Genomic DNA, 16,753 nt, shown 5'->3' with positions numbered 1-16,753 from the left:
GACAAGGGTGATTCTTTCTCTCCTCAGCATCCCGCAAGAGAAATGCTTCATGACAATGCCTGGAGGGTGGGAACTGCCATGACATGGCAGGTAGATGCCTGTGTAAAGGAACAGAATGAACATATAATCTAGTAATGGCGGCTGACAGAGCTGTAAGGGATTTGGATTTTCTTGATTTTTTTTTTTTTTAATTTTTTTTTAATTTTTTTGTATTTTTTTAATAATTCCTTCCTGCTAGGAACAAGATCATGGTGTTGGCAGGACAGGAACAGTGAACAGTGTCGGAAGTAATCAGTCCATTCCTAGTATGTCTATCAGTGCCAGTAGCCAAAGCAGTAGTGTTAACAGTCTTCCAGATGCCTCGGATGATAAGAGCGAGCTGGATATGATGGAAGGGGACCACACAGTGATGTCAAATAGTTCTGTCATTCACTTAAAGCCGGTAAGCATCGGGTTTTTGGCTGGATAACTTTGAGAATGTGAAAAGAGAATGGGTTTGGTTGGTTCAGTGGTCAAAAAAAGTAATTGAGTGCTTCCTACGTTAAGTCATTATTTGCAGCTCCTAATTTTGTGTCACAAATGCATTAAATTGCATTTGAAAGTTGCTATAAAAATCATTTATTTCTTTTGATTCTGTAACAATTATTTTACTAATGAAATTGTTTTTGAAATTGCTTGCTTCATCATGAGGACTTGCAGTGGCGGTTGTGAATAGGATTATTCAGTGAGTGCCCTTATCTTGCAGAGTGCTGCTTCAGGGGACAAAAGGATGCAAGGGTTTCCCCTTCTAGTTTCTGAATTGTTAAATCCAAGACCACAGTGGTGCTTGAAATCGTTCCTGAAGCACCCAGCACATGATTTGGGTATTTGGTTAACGAGCAAAGATGCTCCAAAAAGGCAGTGCAGCTCTATGGCCATGGGTGAAGTCACTTTGGCTGCCTTACCTCTGTTGGAGCAGGATGCAGTGCAGTGTGTCGCTGGGATCCATGCTGCTCTCCCTGCAGATGGCTTATCGTGCATTTTCTCAGCCCAGTAACGTTTCCCAGTTAATGATAGGTGTGGTTGGGATGTTTTGTTCTTTACCCAGATATGCAACAAAGGCACAGGTATTTCCTTGGGGAGTTAATTAGTATATCATCTCTAACTCCTAATCGCAGCGTGACGAATGACAAAGTAAGAATGTGGAATACACCACAAATCTCAGAATTTGCTTTGAGGTATTTCTGTGGTGGGTGTGAAGAAAATCATCCTCTGTCTTTCAGGGTTACAGAGATGTTGTTTTTGTCTCTCCGACTTGATATAATCTACTTGATAGCTTTTATGTTTTCTTGAAGTAAACCATTTTACTCAGTTCTCTGTTTTCCATTTATTTTTCTCATTTACAGCAGTAATTAGTAATTTTCCTCCCAGTAATAAAATTGCACAACAGAATCTCCAAATTAAAGACCCTGGATCACAGCTCCCATTGCAGTACATTCCTCTGCCCGGCCTAACGAGTGTAAAATGGATCTGCTTTCTTTTCCTTTCAATGCCTTCTGAACCTTCTGAAAATCTGTAGTAATTGGAATTCTTGTTCTGTCGCGTTAATATTTGCTGATAAGGAGGAAGAAAACTACAGAGAGGAATCGGATCCTCGAACGAGGGCATCAGAACCCCAGTCTCCTCCCCAAGTATCCCGCCACAAGTCTCACTATCGCAATCGAGAGCACTTTGCTACCATACGCACAGCATCGCTGGTACGTCACGCTCTGCGCCTGGGTGAGGTTGTGCAGGAAGGGATGCCTTCAAACGTGGCTCTGGGAAGCTCTCAGCAGCTGCCAGGATTTCAGCAGGATATGAGCTGCGTTCGTTGGCTGTGGTGTTATCGCTGAAATGGTAGAATGCGGGTTGATGAAAGCTGAAATGCAGCGCCAGGGCAGATGTGATTTGTGTACTGTGGATGTTTACAGAGCTGGTAGGCTTAGCAGAATGCAGGAAGCAGTTTATAGTAGCAAACTGGCTTTAGTTTCTTATGTATATTGTGTCCGTTTGTGTGTGTTTCCATATACATATGCACACACTCATAGTGGGCTAAGGAAACATCATCTAATACTAGAGCCCATATGAGCTTATCTTCTGCTGCAAAATTCAGGTTTCAGTCTGCTCTGCTGCCACTGGGACCTCTGGTCTTCTTTACAAAAAGAAAAACAAAAAAACAACCCACATCACTGAATAGTTTTCTTTTGTGGTCAGAAGAGTGCTGAAGATCAGATGAAGAAGCGTTAAGTTCCTTTGCCCCAATGTGGTTATCTTTCTAGGTGACAAGGCAAATGCAGGAGCACGAACAAGACTCTGAACTCCGAGAGCAAATGTCTGGCTATAAACGTATGAGAAGGCAACACCAGAAGCAGCTGATGGCATTAGAGAATAAACTGAAGGCAGAGATGGACGAGCATCGCCTCAGGTTGGACAAAGATCTTGAAACTCAGCGTAACAATTTTGCTGCAGAAATGGAAAAGCTAATTAAAAAGCACCAAGCAGCCATGGAAAAAGAGGTAGGAGATAACAGTTTAGCAGACCGGTCTTTATTTGTTAATTACTTTGAATTGTCCACTTCACCTCACTGATGAACAGATGACATTGTAGTCTCTTACATGTCTGTTTCCAGGAGCCAAGCAAATTGCTAATTAGAGAAAGGCTAATACATCACTTCCTTACACTAAGGGGTTTATGTAACTAGAGGAAAGGTATGTCCTTCATCACAGTGTGTTGTACTAAATGCTAGTATACTGACCCCAGGAAGAAGGCTGTGAGGGTTCTCCTTTCTTTTGCCTTGGACAGTTACTGCCATTGAGTGTTATGGAGGCAGATGAGCCTGCAGAGAACTGTGCCAGCTATGCTGAAAGGCTCACAGTCTGGTTGCTTATGGGATATGGGGATTTTTATGCTTTTAAATAATTGACCATGAAGTGGAGGCGCCTATGGAGATTATTATCGATTTATTTGTTCATCTTAGATCTCTTGGTGGAGGGCTGAGGATTTGGTTGGTCATAAGGTGTTGATTGTGTTAGGTAAGAATAGCTCAACAGGATTGAGAGAGTGAAGCACTGAAAAAGGACTCCTGCTGATGCTTTAAGGGGGGTGGAATGAGAAGAGTTTGAGGGCAGGCTCCTGAGATTCATGCTTTTCTCAGAGTCGTGGTGAGTATTGTGGTCTCTGTATCGTGAGTTCCAGGTCTCGGGGTTAGAATGGAACATGAGCTATAATTGATCAGGCCTCGGAAACTGATCTGCTTCTGGATTTGCTGTAGGCTAAAGTGATGGCCAACGAAGAAAAGAAGTTTCAGCAGCATATTCAGGCCCAACAGAAAAAAGAACTGAACAGTTTCCTGGAGTCTCAGAAGAGAGAATACAAACTCCGTAAGGAGCAGCTGAAAGAGGTAACTCCTCTATAGTGAGAAATGTGAACCAACAGTGAGGTGTACAATGCACTGCAAGAGCGGTGAATGTTCAGGAATGACAGAAGAAACAGCAGAGCAGTAAGGATGACCTGTAGATTAATTAGTAATTTTAATGGAGAAAGCAGGTTAATAGTTCAGTAATCACTGTATGGTAGTGGAAACCATGGCCTTTGTGAAATGCAGAGAAATGGTGGAATCAAACTTTGTGGTTCTTTTTATGGAGTGGATGAAAGTGTAGGCACTGGAAGTAATGTTTTAGTAAGAACCATTTAGCACTCAACCATCAGTTGTGTGACGCAGCTTTGGAACGTTTCCCAAAGGGGAATATTCCCAAACATAGACATTTTCCTGGGAGAAAATGTCCAAAGAACCACAGAGCCAAGGAAGATCATTGAATCATAGAATCACAAGGTTGGAAACGACCTATAAGATCATCTAGTCCAACCGTCTCCTCATCACCATTGCCACCACTAACACTAAACTAAGAGCTGACAGAAGATGTAATAGCTTGAGCTTATAGCAGTGTCTTACACAGATAGATAGGCAGTAGGTCACAATTCAGCAAAACCTGCTGGTATGCAGGAATTATGTCTCTTAGCTGAAGTGTATTGCAGCAAACCTGGTCACTGCCTGAGCATCTCTAGAGTGCAGTTCGAGCAGGAAGATTCGTTTATGAAACGTGCCTTAAGCAATATACTGACTTCAGAATGTCAATGTAAAAAAAAAAGGCCATGAATTGTCACCAGGTATTCCCTTAGATATGTGATGTGATGCATTTTACAGGAGCTCAAATTGTTCCTAACACGAGAAAACTGTGTGGAATGGCTTTGTCTGAAGCGTAGTCTGTTAGGCTCCCAGTCGTTCAAGGCCAGGGAGCTCGATGCAACTATTCTACCATTAATTAGCTGACTCTTATCAGGAGCTGAATGAAAACCAGAGCACTCCAAAGAAGGAGAAGCAGGAGTGGCTCTCCAAGCAGAAGGAGAACATCCAGCATTTCCAGGCAGAGGAAGAGGCCAACTTGCTGAGGCGTCAGCGGCAGTACCTGGAGCTGGAGTGTCGCCGCTTCAAGAGGAGGATGCTGCTGGGCCGCCACAACCTGGAGCAGGACCTGGTTCGAGAGGTGAGAGAGCAGGCAGAGGTGGGACCTGGAGCCATCTGTGTGTAGAGTATCACACAGAGTTCCTGCTATCCATAGAATCATAGAATCACCAAGGTTGGAAAAGACCTAAAAGATCATCCAGTCCAACCGTACACCTATTACCAATAGCTCCCACCAAACCATGTCCCTCAACACAACATCCATTTTTTCTTGAACCCCCAGGGTCGGTGACTCCACCACCTCCCTTGGCTGTCCATTCCAGTTTCAATTCAGAACTGCTTTTGAAGCTCTTCCCACACTCGGGGCACTTATAGGGTCTCTCTCCTGTGTGAATGCGCTGATGGTAGGTTAGGTAGGAACTAAGTGTGGGAGTGAGTGCTTTAGAAGTTCCTCCCACACTCAGAGCACTTTTAGGGTTTTTCACCTGTGTGGATGCGCTGATGCAACTTCAGTTCAGAACTGCTTGTGAAGTTCTTCTAACACTCAGGACTTTTGTAAGGTCTCTCCCCTGTGTGGATGCTCTGGTGCCTCTTTAAATCAGCACTGATGGGGAAGCTCTTCCCACACTCAGAGCTCTTGTGGGGTTTTTCACCTGTGTGGATGCGCTGGTGTGACTTCAATTCAGAACGGCTTCTGAAGCTTCCAACTTCAGTCTCACTAGGAGTTCGTTACCAAATAGGAATTTTTTTAGTAAAATAAGGGCTGGGGTGTTTTTGCAATAATTTGGAGTAAAATGTTCAAACAGTGTCTTATTGCATGAGAACTGTCAGATCCGAAAGGTCAACAGATGCAATAATCAGTTCTTTCCAGAAAACACTTACTGTGAATCCACCTAGGAAAGTGAAATGAGGAAGGAAAATGACTGGTGGCAGGGAGGCCTCCACCTGAAAAGTGGTAGGGGCTCTGTGCTCAGGTGGCTCAGAAATGGACAGATGCCCTCTTGAACAAAATCATGTCGCGTTACAAATGTGAATCCAAGAAAATAAGAGTCTGGTAACCCCCTGTGTCGCCCTTTAGGAGTTAAACAAAAGGCAGACCCAGAAGGACCTGGAGCACGCCATGCTGCTGCGTCAGCACGAGTCCATGCAGGAGTTGGAGTTCCGCCATCTCAGCACCATCCAGAAGATGCGCTGTGAGCTGATCCGCCTCCAGCACCAGACCGAGCTGACCAACCAGCTGGAGTACAACAAGCGCCGGGAGCGGGAGCTGAGGCGTAAGCACGTCATGGAGGTGCGGCAGCAGCCCAAGAGCCTGAAGGTACTGCGTGGTGTGGGAGCGAGCAGCACCAAGGGGCTGCTGCTGCTGCTGCTGCTGGCGGTGGCACATCGCAGCCCCGGTCTCGTTTGCTGTGTGTGCAGGTCCAAGGGATTGTGAGGCTCGTTAGTTTGAAGAGGTTCTGTGTGAATGCCTTTACACTGCGGCTGGGATGGGAGGTGTGAAGGATACCAGCCAGCTGCAGTGTCCTCAGGGAGCTCCTTGTGCTGACCTTTGCCATGATGAGCTCTCGTAGGTTTCTTGCCCAGCTCTTCAAGCTGAAGTGTTTCAGGATTTCAGGGCTGCTGTAATTGAGGTTCTTGCTGTTTTTGTTGTAAGCTTCACCCAGAGAAGCACAGTGGTTTATTCTGAAGTGTCTAAGAATGGAGTAGAAAGTTTTCACTTAGCTGCTGGTACATTTCCTTTGAGGAGGAGGCAGGCTTCTCTCCGCCCAGTGCTCGGCTGTGCCAGTAACAAAATGAGTGTATGGCATACTGAGCATGGGAATTCTTTGTTGTTCTAGATCTTCCTGCTTCGTATTTCACATCTGACTTAACCCGCAGTTGGTGCAAGCTATCTTCTTGCAGAGAAAAAAAAAACAGCACTTGAGAATAGAACTTCAGCGAGAAAAGAATGTGATTTGCCAGTATTAGAATAATATTAAATGGTGAAAACCTGGCTTGTGAGTACAAGGGACCATCTGATCACTGTTGAGAATCTCCAAGGATATCGTGTATAAATAGCAGATGACTTCACAGCGAAGCTGTGCTGCACTCTGAGCTGAATAAAACCGAACCAGCTGCATTAGGTTGATCCTTCTGAGATTAGCATGAATGAGTTCTGCCTCCCCAAGGTGATGTGGTGCAAACACGAGTGGGCAGCACGTCCGTGTTTGCTCCCTGCTGGCAGCAAGGCCAACAGAACCACAGCTCTCTCCAGGCTGCAGAGCTGCCCTCTGCAGAGCATCCAACCCTGTCCTTTCTCCAGCTAGGACAGGGCTGCGGCGTTTTGGCAGGAAGCATGGAAAGCTTGTGCTGTGCCATGCATGGCTGTTCTGCGATTAGCAGAGGATTTCAGGCTTGAGCTGTCAATCCAGCACCTCGTGTAGAGTTGCACAGAATTCGCCCTTCAGTAAAAACTGCTCTGTTATTATTTTGAGCGTTTTAATTGTGATGAAAACCCCCTCTTGCTGGTGTTTCACAACACCGGGTCAAAATGATCTTGTCAGAAGGCTGCCTGGAAATCTTACCCCTCCCTTCTGTTTCCTGTTGTTGAAGCCTTTGGGTTGGAAGGCTGTAAACAGCCTGGTGGTGTCCAAGAGAAACTTCATGGAATGTGAGCACAAAACAGTTTGCTGATGGTTGCTGTGGTCCTTGGTGGGGATGTGTAAGCACCTGTAGACACTTCCTTGAGAGGAAGGGAGAGAGCACCTTGAAGGCCTTTAGGAGGGGAATAACTTGCCGTGAATTTAGGAAGGGTAGAAGTGATATTTTCCTCTCCATTACATGTGTTTTGTTTGAATGAAGCCTGCCTCTGTCCTGTTTTCTGCATCCATTTGACAAGATGGGCTTGTTGGTTTATACAACAAAACTGGTGGCATTGGGCCGGTTGTGTTTGGTCCCAACAGATCTTTCTGTGTAGCTGCAGGTGCTGTGCTTATCACCTGCCCTGCTGAGCCCTGCGTGAGCTCCAGGAGCAGTCAGTGCAGGGGCTGGCAGGAGATGTACACATGTACCTGCAGTGCTGCTTCAGGTCCCAGAGCTCCTCCAGTTTATTCAGGGACAGAAATCTGCTCCTGTGCTCTGTTTCTGCTCCAAGCGCAGTGCTAGGATTTGACCACGGTGTGAGTGGGCTAGACTGTGTACTGACTGTGCTGATGTGGTTGGTTTGATTTGTTTGTTTTTGTGCTTGGTTTTGTTTGTCTTACCGTGGGGAATGGGACTATCAGTCGGTTCACCACCACCATTCATCACTCCTGAATTTGTTTTGGTTTAGTTAGAAGTATCCCTGCCCGTCCTCCTGGAGGGAACTCCTTCCTTTTCAGGGCCTCAATGCATTTGGCAGGTGCTATCCCTTTCAGGCTGCTCTGGAGGCAGGTTGGGTAGGTGGAAGAAAGACAGAAAGAATGTATCCAAGGTCACACAGCTAAGTCAGGTTCGGATACTTTGTCCTAGATTGATGTCTCTCAGCCCCATGTGCAATAACAAAGTTATATCTCTGCACAGCACTGAGGCGCAGCAAGCAGGAAAGGAAAGCTCAGCCTCTGTTGGGACTGGGGAATTGTGTTGTTCAATAAGCTAGCACAACATCAGTGCTGATGGTGGTGTATATCTTCAGGTGTTTAATCTTTCCCAGCCATTTTTGAGTATCTTTATGAAAACCAGATTCTTAATATCGAGAGTCAGAACACATCCAATCCGCATCAAACTCCCAGTGGAAAAAGCATGTCTCTTTTTCCCTGTCCCTTCCCATGCACCAGATCTGCTTCTTTGCATGACATTAAGTGCCATTCATGTATACGTGCCATATAAGCACAGTCACGTGTAAGTGTGGCTTTTGGTGCTAATTAATATCAGTCCTGTCCCTCAAGAATTTTTCTTGAAAAGCAACAGCCAGGACTGGATCCAGTCCAGTGACAAATGTGAGGCTCTTTGTGCGGAGACAGCTGTATTTAGGCTGGAGCTTTGTTATAAAAGTGTCTCTATTGTAATTGTTGTGCACAGTGGCAGTGTCAAAGCAGCTGCAGCAGTAGTCATTGCCTCTTGTATATTTTGCTTCCCTCCTTGCACTGTAGATGTTATTATACATTTGTGGATTCTTGAACTCATATCCTTACTGTAATCCTAAATATCCATTTGAATGGATATTTCTCCCATTTGAAACATGCTGTTTTTTTCTTTGTTTTGTGTCCCCTCCATCTTTCCAGTCAAAAGAACTACAGATAAAGAAGCAGTTTCAGGATACATGCAAGATCCAAACCAGACAGTACAAAGCACTGAGAAACCATCTGCTGGAGACCACGCCAAAGAGTGAACATAAAGCTGTCCTCAAACGGCTCAAGGAGGAGCAGACCCGGAAGCTGGCTATCCTGGCTGAGCAGTACGATCACAGCATTAATGAAATGCTCTCTACACAAGCTGTGAGTCGCCTCCGAGGGACCCAGGGTTCCTCAGCCAAATAGGGATGTTTGCATTTTAAGCAGTCTGTATCCTGACAGCAGGCTATCTGCTTCCTTGCTACACACGCCGTACCCAGCGCAGTCGTTCCTCTGTATTTAAAATCTGCATTCAAATACAGAGGAAAGAGGTATTATTCCCATCAGGCAGGTTGAAGCTGAAGCTTTTGTCCAAGGGATGCAAAGTGATGCATCTGCGTGGCTGAAAGACTGCTTTTGCATGAAGTCTGACAGCATGAACGTCCCTCTTAGAGCATCATTAAATAATATGCAACTTGCTATTTTAAGCCATTTAGGTTTTGATTTATCAGTGATACCAACCAAAGCATGTCCCACTGGTGGAAAATGCTCAGTGAGTCATGGAGGAGTTGAGAGGTTTGACTGTAAATCTCCAGTTATGCTAAAAGTGCTCTGAAAGTTCTGTTAGCCCTTCTTCAAGGAATGACCATGTGAGCAATGCTTTGAGTCCTTGGTACAACTGAACGTGCAGTTTTCTTTGCACTTCATGCATATCGTGTCCTGCTTATCACTCTGCACAGATTTGACACTGACACAGCAGGGTAGCTGGCCTAATTTATGTGAGGGAAGTTAAAAGTTCAGTGTTAAAACCGCTTTTAGATTTATGTCATTTTTTTGCCCGATGTCCTGCATTGGCAGGAATGCAAACTTCAGTCTCCTGCACACAGGAAATTTGTTAATCCAGCTGAACAGAGCAAGAGGCCTTTTCTTTGCCTTTAGGAAAGCAGGGGAGAGCTGTGAACGTTAGCACCTACAGCAGGCTGTTCTCTGCAGTACGGATCGTGGTTCCCGAGGCACCACTGCTCATCAGCGTCACTTGCATCAGCACTGTGGGCTCACTGTCACCAGTCTTTGTCACTATAGGTTCTCTGTTTGGTGAAACCAAGTACAATAGAGACCAATTGTATTGCCAAGAAAACAAAAGTCCCATCCCATTCTCTCCCTCTCCCTGCAGTCCTCCCCCAGAGTGTCATGAGTGGTTACCCCATAGTGAAACGTCTCTATTGTCTGCCTTTCCCAGCTGCGTTTGGATGAAGCACAGGAAGCAGAGTGCCAGGTTTTGAAGATGCAGCTGCAGCAAGAATTGGAGCTGCTGAATGCATATCAGAGTAAAATCAAGATGCAGGCAGAAGCCCAGCATGACCGGGAGCTGCGTGATCTTGAACAGAGGGTGTCCCTCCGTCGGGCCCTCCTTGAGCAGAAGGTAAAATGGGCATGTGAGCATCCTTAGCACACTCTGTCTTTCAGCACTGTACCTGTCAAAATGCAGAGAAATTGCTTTTGCCTTGCTGTGTAGATAAATGCACAGATCATTTGGATATTTGCCTCTCTGGGATAATGGCTCAGTGACACAGACTGAACTTTCTGCCAGCTCAGCCGTCCTCTGTGAGCAGATTCTGGCTTTCTGGCTGGGGCAGAGCTGCTCGAAGCATGCCAGAGACAGAGGGAGCTGTGCCTCCCTGGGCAGAAGGGAAAGCAAATGATTCTGTCTCTGAGCTGCAAGTCAACATCCTCAGCTCACAGAGGACAGACATAATGACCTAAAGGGAAGGTGTTGCTTTTTTTTGAAGTTTGTGTGGTATTGGCAGTAGGTACCTGGGGGAATGAAAAATTGATGGACTTGTGATTTGAGACTCTATGTTTTCTGGTTGATTTTTTTTTTACTGCAGCTCTGCTCTTTGTCAGTGTGGAGATGAAGCTGCAGTTTCCCCATGAAATGCCACATGTTACAGAAAGGCTGCTGTCAGCAGCACTGCCCTTAGCAAATGGCCGTAGCTAAGAGTCACAAGCATGGGCAACCTGCTGCTCCCTAGATTTCAACTTGAGTTGGCTATTGCATGTGTTGAGATGCTCCTTGTTGAAGCATGCTTTTCTACGTGGTTCCAGATGGAGGGGTTTGTAGAAGTGCACGCACAAACCAGAGGAAGGGTAATGCAGCAGTCAGTGAAAGGAAATACGCAGTCAGCCTTCCTGCTGTGAGTTTTTCCCCTTTTGATTTGCTCTGAGGGTGCCAGCCATCACCATTCACACAGCAGTTCTTAGCTTCGATGCTGATTGGTGATTATTAAATTATGGCAATTACTCTGTGGCCTCGAGGTTCTTTGCACTTAAATCCTCCCAGAGGCCAACAGATGGTAGGAGGCCCTGTTGGAATAAAGCTGCTCCACCTCATGGTCAGCAGAGGAACATCTCCAAGAAGGCAGCGCTGTGCTTTGGTCTCCTGCAAGTAGCTCTGAATCTCTGAAGAAACTGAATTTGTGCAGACGGGGTTCCTTTGTGGCATCCACATGTGGGGTAATCGTTTTTATATCCCAGCTCTAGTTCTGCTCCTGTCCCAGCCCTGCTTCAAAGTGTATACTGGGCTGGGTGTGCATTGCCCTCTGGTGGTATGAACTGAAAGGAATTCCAGGGGAGGGAGTGTGCTACAGCAAGCTGAGCTCCTCGTGTGCAGGATCGGTGGTGGTGTACTGCAAGCTGAGCCCAAGAAACTGCATCAGTCAGTGACAGTGTTCTGTAAGCCTCTCAGTGCAGATGAGGATCAAAGCCTGTGCATACTGACTGGCATCACTAATAGCGATAGGAAGCTTAGCAGTGCTACAGTGTAGAGGAGAAAAGGAAGCAATAGCAACAAGGTCTAGCATATTTTTTTTCTTTTTTGTGCCCTGTGTACCTTAGAGTAGTGAAAAACTGCATGGTCCTTCAGCTTCCATAGGTGGGAAGCCTTGATGTAGCCATATGTGCAGTGCTTATGTGTTGGTGCTGATACAGTCAGTGGTGAGGCAGTTGCTGGAATTACAGCTCAATTGCAGCAGCTTAAGGGAGGACACCTGGGTGCAAATGTGGATGCATCTTCCATTTGAAGGGATAGCCTTTACAGGAAGGGTATTCTGACTTTGTAAGAGGTTGGAGCTGCTAGTGCTCTGGTGCAGGTTGCTCAGCGGTGTCACCTGGTATTTGTGTGCCTGTGCTAACTGAAGCTGTCTGGCAACCAGAGCAAGGGCACGTATGTGCACAGGATGAATGTCTGACTTTATGTGCACAAACACATACACAGCCTGTGGCAAAGTCAGTCCCCAGTGTTCAGCAATAAACCGGATTTCCAGAAGTGATCTTGTGGATAGGATTCTGCTTCCTTCTCAGCACAGCGCTCTTTATTTTTGATGGTGCCCATCACCATAGTAACTCAGTGGAGCGTGCACGTCTGACTTGGGCTCAAGAGGGAGTCACCAGCCCCTTCCATGCACAGTTTTTAAGTGCCAGTGACTGAGGCTCTGTGCAAGTTACACCCTGGTGCTGTGTTGTTTGTATTGCAACAGTACTGAGCTTGTCCCAGGAGGGTCTTTAAAGGACTTCAGATTCACTCATTTCCTTCACATGTGCCTCCAACACCTCATCTTCAGCGTCCTGTGTCCTGAGGCTGTTTCTAAGTGATGTCATTTTCACGCAGGGTGTCAGGCATGCCTGTCTGTGCAGCTTGGTTGCACAAAGTCCCATTTGTTTCGCTGGCACAAAGACTGAGAGCTGTGTGCAGCCAGACATGCTGGAGAGCTGCAGTTCTGAAAGAGAAGGGGATTCCACTTAGATAAATTGCAGCGTTTTAAAGAGCTAACATTAGAGAAGGCAGCTTCTTCCTCTTCTGCCGTTTCCAGGCCTGCTGAGTGCTGCATGGCTTTCAGCAAGAGTTAGCCAGGCTGCTCTGCAGAGACCCAGTGCCATTCACCTAGCGGCAAGAGACAGGCGAGTGGGTAAGGCTGCTTCTGAGAGCCTGAAATGGCTCAGGAGATGACTCACACGGGAGCAGATTGTTTCCTAAACTCCAGATGAAATCACTTTGCATATTCCCTGACTAAGGCAAGAGGTGCTTACCAGTACAAAGCTCTGCCCAGTGCCTTCAGCACAGACCGAGATGTCGCCTCTCAGCTGCGTCACCGCTGACAGCAGATGCTACGGAGCTGTGCTGAAAGTCTTGGCTACTGCTTTTTACCCTTCTGGACTTCTTCACTGAGGCCAAATGTTGCTTTTTCAGTGCCAGCAAGAAGATAACTAAGCCATTCTTTGCTTTTCCTCCTGACTGCAAAGATTTCAATGGGAAAGGCTTCTGGCCCTGTGTGAGGGGTGTTGGGGGGCCATGGCTCCATGTTACCAGCACTCAGAGAGCTGATCCCAGTGCCCCTACCAAAGTACTGCTGGAAACTGATTTGGAACAGCGTTGCAGGGACAAAGTTGGAGTTGCCAGTGTGCATATCATCTAGCTGATCATCTGCCACACGCCGCAAGCATCGCTGTCTGCTTTCTTCAGCCACACACACTGGAGAAGGTAGCAGGGTAACACGACCAATTTAGGAAATGGATAGATAACAGGTGGTAAATGAGAGCTTGGAAAATCTGACCAGTGAACATTTGAGAGGAAACTGAATGTGGGCTAATATGTTGGCTCCTGGAGAAAAGAGCAAATGTCATCAGCAGATTCAGCTACAAGCAGTGCAGGTCACATTAAGCAGTGCTGGCAGGTGTTTGTAGATACTGTGCTCGGCTGTATCTAAAGGTGTTTTCCCAGTAGGTTTCTATGGAAGCTGTACTCTTATAAGATTTGCCTATGTCAAGTTGTCAGTATCACTGCAAACTTGGGGTTCACATCGCTGAAAAGCTCTGTATTCATGAGGGAACAGGAAGGGAGGCACTCCAGCTAGTGCTCACTGTGCTTTGCCATGCACAGCTCCACGGGGCTTATCCTTCTGCATTAGGAACGGTCTGTTGGTGGACGTGTGAGCTGGATCCTATCTCCTGCAGAAATGCAAGGAGAAGATTTGCCATTAGCTTGGTGTTCAGGGTCCTTCAGAAACTTGAGGCCGTGTGCCCATGGAGGAGCCCTGTTGCTACAGACTCTCTTCTTTTTTTCTTCCCAGATTGAGGAGGAGATGCTGGCGTTGCAGAACGAGCGTACCGAACGGATACGAAGCCTGCTGGAGCGTCAAGCTCGCGAGATCGAAGCCTTTGACTCAGAAAGCATGAGGCTAGGTTTTAGTAACATGGTTCTTTCTAATCTCTCCCCCGAGGCGTTCAGCCACAGCTACCCGGGAGCTTCTGGCTGGTCCCACAATCCTACTGGGGGTGCAGGACCTCACTGGGGTCATCCCATGGGTGGCCCACCGCAAGCTTGGGGCCATCCAATGCAAGGTGGACCCCAGCCATGGGGTCACCCCTCGGGGCCCATGCAGGGGGTACCTCGAGGTAGCGCGATAGGGGTCCGCAACAGCCCCCAGGCTCTGAGGCGGACAGCTTCTGGGGGACGGACGGAACAGGGCATGAGCAGGAGCACAAGTGTTACTTCACAAATATCCAATGGTTCACACATGTCTTATACATAACTTAAACAATAACTGAGGGTGGCAATTCCACTGGAGCTGTCTGCCAACAGAAACTGCCTACAGACACCAGCCCAGCAGCCTCCTCAGTGCGGTGCTGACGTGTGGAAGCTGGGTGCACATGGAATATTGTATTCATTTTGTAAAGCATTACGTTTTGTGTTTACTAACTGGGATGTCATAGTATTTGGCTGCAGGGTTTGGGGGGGGGGGGTGGTTTTTTGTTGTTGGTTGGTTTTTTTTTTGTTTGTTTTTTGGTTTTTTTTTTTTGTTTGTTGGTTTTGTTTTTGTTTTACTTTTTGGAGGGGTCTCGGGAGGGCGTCTGAGAAATATATGCAATTAGTCAGAAGAGTTGGCTGGTGGTCATCACACTGACAGGACAGCAGGGCCTCAGGCTGCCCACGTCACACCATCCGTAGGAAGTCTGAGGGAGAGCAGAGACCTCCTCCCATGTCCGTAAATTTCCAACTCCCACCCTGCAAAAACCAGGCAAGCTGCCTTTTAAACCAACATCCAGGGGAGGAACAGCTGGATCTTCTGTTCCGTTTTTATTTGTCATTAAAGAGGAAACATTTCTAGGGTATTGCCTCTGCCAGGAGGCATTTTCAAAGACTTGTAGGTGAGGAAGAAGGGTCAGAAGAGAGGCCAGGAGACACCGGGGCTCAGCAGGGCCCTTCTACCCAAGTGCCAGCTCCGTGTTGTGTCAGAAGTGAAGTTCTCTCAGAAGGCACCGGTCAGCTTCCTGAGAACACTGTAGGTAAACCTGTTTGGAGGGAGCAGGCTAGAAATGTTAGAAGTTGTATTCCTGCTTTAGCACTCCCTGACTGTGCTGCTGGTAGCTCAGGCGAGGTTGGGCAGAGGAGTGTAAGTAATGCACTTGTACAGCTAATACTGTGACATCTCATCTTAGCTAAGCATCAGAATAATTCTTGGAGCCCAGCGTAGTCCTTTTTGCTCCATTCAGAAATGTTAGATTTTCAGCCAATCAGTCTCAAATGCCAGAGGTGTTTTGAAGGATGCCATAGTCACAAAATGCCATTGATCGGGTTTTTCATTGTTACACTACATCCACCAATTTATTACCTTTTTGGCTTGTTGCAATTTCCTGTTTACATGTAGAGTGTAGCCAACTGTTGAAATGTTTAGTTGCCACAGTGTACCAGGAGGAGCTGAGCCAATGACTCTTCCCAGCTGATGACTAACCCACATCACCACTGTAGATCTTGCTGCATGTGAGGCTCCTTTTTATTATTTTTGTTGCTGCAATACTTTACAACTCTTACAGACCCTTGAGATGCTGTGATCGTTTGGCAGCATATCACGCCATGCAAGAAGGCACTACTTCCAGAGGCTCGTTGGAGCTGCTGTACTACTGAAAGGAAGCAAAGGAGGTCGTGGAAATCAATCCAGTGATAAAAGGTCAGGGAGTCTAATGAAGCGAGGGACTTTGTGGCACAGTGTCATCCCTTGGTGCTGGGAACTGGAGATGCTGCCGTGCTCTTGTGTCAGTGCCCGAGCAGGCTGGGGCAGCCAGCACTGTGGGGTTAGGAGGAGTGCAGGTTTGGCTCGAGGCAAAGCTTTCTGTCTTGGGGACTGACTAGCCAGGGTTCTTTGTAAATGTTTTTCCTTGCACACTAATCATCTTGAAGAAAACACTAGCTGCTAACTCTAGGATTTGCCTTTAATATGTTTATAGGGCTCAAAAGCAAGGTTTTCCGAATGTGTTTGTCCACGTGACATATTTATATAGTAAATACTCCAGTGTCTCGCTGCTGTTCAGTACTCCCAACAGGGCGACGTTCTTTCGGTAGCTAAATTAACGTCCACTCCCAACCCTCAACACTCCGCCTGCGTCCAGTGAATCCCACTGGGGCTTTGAGCATCTTGACGTAGCATATCACTGAGCTGGAATGCCCAAACCACCAGAAGATGTTTGGGCAGCCCCTTAGCGAGGAGCCCTGTAGTCCCAACAGTGCACAGGAGCGGTCCTGAGGAAGGGGCCGTTGCGCCCTGCGGACGGTGGTGACTCTGAGTTGTGCTGTCCCTTCCTCTGCTCTGTTCTCACGTGGAGGTGGATGTTTTGGGGTCACTCTTTTGCATTGCAAATATTGATTAAAAAGAAACGCAGCGGAACAGGTTTTGGTTTAGAAAGAAGGGAGAAGAGGAAAAAAAACCAAAACAAACCAGAAAGAATGGAAAGGCCAACCCCCCCCAGACTATATTGGCATTTACTGTGTGAGTGTGGAGCGTGTGTCCAGAGCACGGTGCTGACACGAGGCGTGAAGCTCCGCTCCCCCAGCAGCAGTGGGACAGGCTGTGCCCGCGGGTTCCTTCTTTTGCTTCTGTTATGGTTTGAATTTGGTCGAGTCTCTGGCTTAAATTGAGCTACTTCCACAGGA

General features: G+C 47.0%; 1 protein-coding gene across 1 annotated transcript in view; it reads left to right on the top strand.

The window, feature by feature from the left end:
• Positions 1-16,456, top strand: part of TAOK1 (TAO kinase 1) — a 56,041-nt gene extending 39,585 nt beyond the window's left edge. The window contains exons 12-20 of the mRNA XM_048966544.1: positions 239-442; positions 1,602-1,736; positions 2,298-2,534; positions 3,290-3,418; positions 4,359-4,562; positions 5,559-5,798; positions 8,722-8,934; positions 10,010-10,192; positions 13,896-16,456. Coding sequence (XP_048822501.1) covers positions 239-442; positions 1,602-1,736; positions 2,298-2,534; positions 3,290-3,418; positions 4,359-4,562; positions 5,559-5,798; positions 8,722-8,934; positions 10,010-10,192; positions 13,896-14,357 — 2,007 coding nt within the window. The 3' untranslated portion in view covers positions 14,358-16,456. The remainder of the gene's footprint in view (positions 1-238; positions 443-1,601; positions 1,737-2,297; positions 2,535-3,289; positions 3,419-4,358; positions 4,563-5,558; positions 5,799-8,721; positions 8,935-10,009; positions 10,193-13,895) is intronic.
• Positions 16,457-16,753: the final 297 nt, after the last annotated feature.

The sequence above is a fragment of the Lagopus muta genome, chromosome 20 (assembly GCF_023343835.1).
Source record: "Lagopus muta isolate bLagMut1 chromosome 20, bLagMut1 primary, whole genome shotgun sequence".
NCBI lineage: Eukaryota > Metazoa > Chordata > Aves > Galliformes > Phasianidae > Lagopus > Lagopus muta.
Note: the sequence above shows the minus strand (reverse complement) of the source record. Positions and strands in the feature narration are given on the sequence as shown.